This window comes from Strongylocentrotus purpuratus, unplaced genomic scaffold, assembly GCF_000002235.5.
Source record: "Strongylocentrotus purpuratus isolate Spur 01 unplaced genomic scaffold, Spur_5.0 spur5_contig_165, whole genome shotgun sequence".
In the NCBI taxonomy this organism is placed as follows: Eukaryota; Metazoa; Echinodermata; class Echinoidea; order Camarodonta; family Strongylocentrotidae; genus Strongylocentrotus; species Strongylocentrotus purpuratus.
The window spans coordinates 5,572-11,906 of NW_022144811.1; the positions used below are offsets into that span (position 1 = coordinate 5,572).

Sequence of the window (6,335 nt, forward strand, 5' to 3'; positions counted from 1 at the left end):
GGTTCCTTTTTGCACACAATCATTCAGTATGTTATTGGATACAGGGAAAACGACTGAATGCTTGCAGCATGATAAAGGTCTATAGGCCATAGTTAAAGAGTCGTGTGATATCATTATTGTAACCCGTACCTTGAGTGGTCATCTGGCCTAGTGATGGGTGATTCCCATTAAACAAATAATGCTTGCTAATACATGTATTAAACTTTGCTCCAAACTCAATAATTTCAATTGAATGTCGTTTTCATCATTCTGACTTGCAACAGACATCAGACATGTTGGCGCTCGTATGCGCTGCAGTTGCAGTATTACCTGTATAGTAGTAGTCTGGGTACTAGACCGCATCTATATCGACATCGAAGGCAAGTATGTCTTCATCACAGGCTGGTGACTCTGGATTCGGCAACCTGCTCGCCCGCAACCTGGATCGACGCAGGGGGTGTCACGTGATCGCAGCCTGCCTTACAGAGGAGGGCGCGGCTAAACTCAAGCGTGTGACGTCATCGAGGTTGACTACATTGCAGTTGGATGTCACAAGCAGTGAGAGTGTTCACAGAGCGCGTGATGCAGTACAAACGATCATACCGGAGGGACAAGGTATTTCCTGATGTTATACACTTTCACAATAACATTCCTCGTTTGAAATCTTAATTTTTATTCAGAAATACCAGGAACCATGAAATAACACATCAACAGCGCGGAAATCAAAGTCTGCGTTTTAAATAAAATTATTTAATAAAACTGTCTGGAAACGAGCAAATGCTTACGTTGCTATGCGAATACAAAGCTTGTAATATCGAAAATGTGCTGAAACTTATAAACCTGACACTTGTCGGAATGGCAAAATTCTTTCTAATACAATGATAGCAAGAAATACAGACTTGCGACTCGGTCATCTTTAATCCCTCAAATCTCCGTGTAAAAAAACCCAAACAAACAAAAAGAATCTGTTCATTAATCGTTTTCCAACGCTGCAGATACATTTGCAGAATGGTGACATGATGTTGAAATGTTACCCCTTTTAAACGCATGGTGGCGTGCTCTGTTGTTTCATGATAAATAAGAACACAAAATGTCTGCCTTTGTTGATTTTGCCAGAATTGTGGGGCTTAGTCAATAATGCTGGAATAATCTCCCCGCTGGGACCGTACCATTGGCTGAACAGGGATGACATTGTGAAAGTCCTGCAGGTCAACCTCGTTGGCGCCATTGAAGTGACCAACACGCTTTACCCACTCATCCGCGCCGCTAGAGGGCGTATTGTCAACGTGTCCAGCGCGTGGCGCTATTCCCCTCGTCGGGGACCATATACACAGCATCGAAAGCCGCCATAGAAGCTTTTTCAGACAACATCAGGTATCAACAATTTAGCATTACCGTAGTTTGTTATTAATTACCTATCGTAAAATTTGCATTAAGAATATTGTGTTAATTTCAAAAGTGGGAAAGAATGTAGCATCCTGACGCACTTATTGGTTGTGTACAAAGTCTATGGAGAGTCGAGTACATTATCAAAGTACTTTCAAACAAAATTGAAAATGTTTCTCAGTCTCAGATTCATGTCTTTTCAACATTTTGCAGTGACTGCCATTCATTGAGATAATAATAATACAAGAAAAAAAGTGGCGTCAGGATGCAACATTCTTTTTGAAAAGTGCCCAATAAACATTATTGCAAATGCTCTGGTTAGTAGTATCAATAGCTTTATATCAAAGTAGCAGAAACACAGCTTGTTAACGTTAATCCCAATGTGTAAGACAACCAGACCTTCCCAGTCACAGTCAGGCCCGGTGTCAAAGGCCTTCATGGGCACAGCTAGACATTCCTGAGGAGAAAGCACAATGCAATTCTCCCTTCACCGACCTTTCAGATTATTATAAAGGTATCACAATCCAACTGTATAAAACGTAAGCCTCAAAATCTTTGAATCGCAAGACTTTTGCTGTCACTATTAAGGTCAAAATGCCATGGAATCCGGTTCAAAGAACCTTTCCGCCATCAACTTATTACTGACATCCAAATCAACGTCCTGTGTCCATGATCCGGGAACAACACCTCGGAAATATAACAACCTCTTTATTATTTAGTCTCTTATAACTTCCTTTTCATTCATGCCAACAAGGTGTGACGAAATGAAACAGTATGGTGTGTCTGTTCACATTATCGACCCAGGGGCGTACCAGGGTTACATTCTCTGATACAGACGCAATGAAACGCAGACTGAACACCGCCTGGGAGCGGCTACCGCAGGAAGAGAGGGACAGCTTTGGTGGCGAGATTGCGCGTGAAGCAAGTAAGCTCGTAGCTCAATATGATCCGTAAATGTCCCTTATTAGAAAGAGCCCATCTGTGTAACAAGACAGTATTTTGAAATATGTGAAAAACCGATGTGAACTGATCGTCATTTTGGCAAGATGTGCCTTGACTGCATAAGCATTCATCACAACATCACACGAAATCTTTGCAGCTGTATAAAAGTTTCAAGATGTGCAGTCCGGACTTTTGTTTTTGCAAAAAAACAAAACGTCTGAGAGGTCAAACTCCTTCATTGCTTTTCAAGTTCATTTTATAGGTGGATAATTAATATGTTTTCTCTAATCAAAGTCCATGTAACAATCTTTATTTTGTAAATTCCACCACTTTCGTTAGTTATTAAACCTAGTTGTGTTTTTATATACATTGTGTTTTAGTGGAACTTCTTATTATCGATGCCCTGCGTATGGCGTCCCTAATTTGCATGAAGTGACGGATGCTATGGAGCATGCGCTCCGTTCCCGGTTCCCATGGCGACGGTACCTACCAGGACTGGATGCTAATTATTCTACAAACCGATGTCTCTCCTTCCCGCCTTTTTAGCGGATGGTGTTTATAATTTCTTATTTGGTCAGGCACTAGAAAAACAAAAGAAAATATAAGGAAGGCCAAAGCGATGGAGAAAAAAGACTAACTTGAGATCGTGATATGGGTGGTTCAGTACAACACCGTTTTAAGGTTCTGTCCACGGATCACAAAAAGGTAAGTGTTCTTTCAGCTAGACGAAAACAATTCACTAGGGAAGTGTGTTCATCGATTTCGTTTTGCTGAAAGAACACTTACCTTTTTTTGGACAGAACTTGAAAACTGGTGTTTGTGTTCAAAATTCCCGAACTTGAAAGTACATGAGTGATTTGAATGATTGTGCACTAAGGGCCCCAAAAAAGTCTCCGGTTTCTGGTATGGAGCTTGACCCAAAAGTGGTGCGGCGATGCAGTTTTACAGAATACCGGGCAATGTGTTATGGTAAAGATTGATGAATTTTAAGTCGTAAATGAAAAACACGTAAAAGAGGTAAGCTGGACAATAACATGTAATAAGTATGTTTATGAACGTACACAAGGGTGGATCCATCAGAAACAATTGTTTTTTTTTTTGGGGGGGGGTGGCAAAACGAATTGTGTTTCCCGAAAAAAAAGAAATTAAGCAATCTTGCCGTGGGTCTGCGGCACACTTATGGGCCCCGGATTTTTTGAATTCTATATGCTCTGTAGTGTGATCTGAGGCACAGTCCCGAACACTTTAACCAATTGTTTTTAGCAAAAGATAGTGTGGCGTAGCAGTGGCTGCCTTTTTTGCATTAATTGACCTTCCTCGACTTAAACTAGTCCCTCCCGCAACTATTACCCGGTGTACAAGGGAACAAATAGTTTCGATTCTTATAATACCTTGTGCTATGAGATGAATTCGATCATGTTCAGTATTGGACAGCTCGACCCTTCATGCGTTTGCATCACCAGATCTTATTGTTAAACCTTCGCCTGGGTTCACACTTTTGTTCCACCATACAGGCACATTTGTCCTAGAAATACATGGAGAGCCACACACATGCAGTCACCACGCTGGCTTGTACGGCATACAAACTCTCGTTGTTACCTCTCAAATCCAAATGGAGTTGTACATGTCAGTAATACAGCTACGGAAATATACTGGAATAAAACAAGAACTAGTACATGCTTGTCGTGTGATTGATAATTTGAGGAGAGCAGCTTATTTGTGGAAACCACATTTCATCGTCCACTAGAATGAATGCCACTTTTGTGACTTGGAGTATTCTCATCGAATATGTCACTCACCACAGGAAAGCATTTCGTTGGAAAATTCATGAATGGAATATCATCTGAGAAGTACAGATCGGTAAGTTCCAACAGTCGATTCATGAGTTCAGTATTTATCTATTCTCTTTACGGTTGTCCTTTTTTGTCCATTTTCTTCATGAGTCATTACTTAAGTAACAGAGAAATAGTTACGATAAAACTGAAAGTAATGGGTTACTATTATTCCGAAATTTGGGACTCTCAATACTGTGTATGAGGAGCCCCAAAGCTTAAGTCTTGAAAACATGCAATACAAGAAATTAGACGGCACTTAAAACAACCAGTCCAACATTTGCTTCAGTACTGAACTGTGCCAAAAGAACATGTGGCATGAACCGGCAACTTTAATCTCTATTTACAACACATTTCTCCATATTCTAGTCAGTAACCAGACTAATGACAATGAAGGAAGAGGTCAGTCTTTCCAAATTGTTGACAGTGGTTCGACATGTACTATCTAGTGTTTAGCCTCATTTTGAATCACTTGACTTCCTTCGCATGAGGAATAATATTGAAGAAATATCTTCTATAGCCCCAACAGTCCTGAATCCTCCCATTTTAATACGATTTTGCACATCCCCAGGGAGTTGTGTTAAATTGAATTGAATCTGCAAACTCGGTTGGTGAAATACTGAGGACCTTTCTTTGCCCAATGGATTTTTTGCACAAATTTGCTGGCGAAAGAGTAAGTAAAGTTGGCCTGATTTAGTTTTTGCACATTTCAGAGCACTCCATGTCCCATGGGTTAACATTAGATGTAAGTGAATTCATGTAAATTGTGACAAAAGTAAACTTAGAAAGAAAAAGGAAAAACAAGCAATGGCAATAAATTTTGATCTCGTTAACATTGAAATTCACAACAACGTATTGTTTTGCTCGGAACAAGCGTTTGCAACAAATTAAAAGTATGCATAGATGATATATGTGTTCAACTACTTGTGAAATAAAAACTTGTAAGGATAAAGAACACATTGAGTAAGTAATATAGATTTGGGGTTTGGAGAGATGACCCTGCATTGTTGCCAAATATACCTCCCGTACCCCGCTAATCGAATCGTTTTAGAATGCTATACAGCGCCACTAGTGCATAAATGACCTTTGACAGGATTAAAATTAAAATAATGCGACACACATTTGTTGTTGAAAACAGTTGCATTTAATCATCCGAAGTACATTGGGAACCTCTAGAGTCCGAACTACAGAACTTATATCCATACACAGTTTGAACGTTTTTACATGTATTCTTGGTGGGGTCAGTCAAAATATACTTTCAACATCACAGAGAATATACAAACAATATTTTTTGCTCTATTAGAGTTGCACACACTTTATAAAAAATAATAATATAAAATAATATACATGCAATTCCTTAGAAATTATTCAACTACTTTCTACATTGTTTCCTTCAACTGATTGTAATTTTTTTTTAAATTATGTATCGTTAGCAAAACAGAAAAACAACTAAAATTTACAACCAAGCAGCAAACATATATTTTTTTTTAAATGGACGCTCTTAAATCATACTGCATGCGATTTCAAAGCACACACAACTTTATTTCCTGAATTGTCAAAAAATGACGGATTAATTTCGGCAAAACCCTGGTAAAAAGTTTAATTCCTATCAAAATGTGACGGAAACGAGTCTCTCTATGTACATATAAACTAAGCTGAAATACAAATGTTAAAAACAGGGAAATCACACACACACAGGGATGGTTACCTTATAAACACTTTATTCATCAACAAATCGGCTAACAGCATATTTACACAAACAAAAATTATTAAATTTTAAATCCAAACATTTATATCCCTCCTTTTATTTCATGGGATCTGGCTGGAGTGCTTTTCCACAACTATGGCTAGCAATCAATATCACTATGAACGTTAATTTGGCTTCACTTTTAGAGTCGTGTGGTTTCCTCATAGTGATAGTTCACATTGCGTCTTCTTCGTCGGTTTCTGGGTATGTGACCTGGAAGCGACCCTGATCAACAAAGCTTGGAATGAAGTTCGGGGTCCCCGACGATCAGACCGTGGTGGGCGTAGAGGCCTTGGTCTAGAAGCATACTTGATCCTGTAAACCAAAAATAGAATAGTGATATCGAATGTCGTGACGTCAGCTTTGCTTTACCAACCATGTACAGTAGGCCTGCAAATCCATAAAGATAACAGCAATAACAAGTTTGACACACAATGTATAAGATTCGG

The 6,335-nt window shown here is 39.1% G+C and overlaps 1 protein-coding gene across 1 annotated transcript; it reads left to right on the forward strand.

Moving 5' to 3' along the window:
* The first annotated feature begins 286 nt into the window (after nt 1-286).
* LOC115921565 (short-chain dehydrogenase/reductase family 9C member 7-like) lies at nt 287-2,853 on the forward strand. The gene is given in 6 exon segments (XM_030979155.1): nt 287-385; nt 387-594; nt 1,096-1,269; nt 1,272-1,321; nt 2,170-2,290; nt 2,741-2,853. Coding segments are annotated over 6 exon segments (765 nt in total).
* The last annotated feature ends 3,482 nt before the right edge of the window (nt 2,854-6,335 follow it).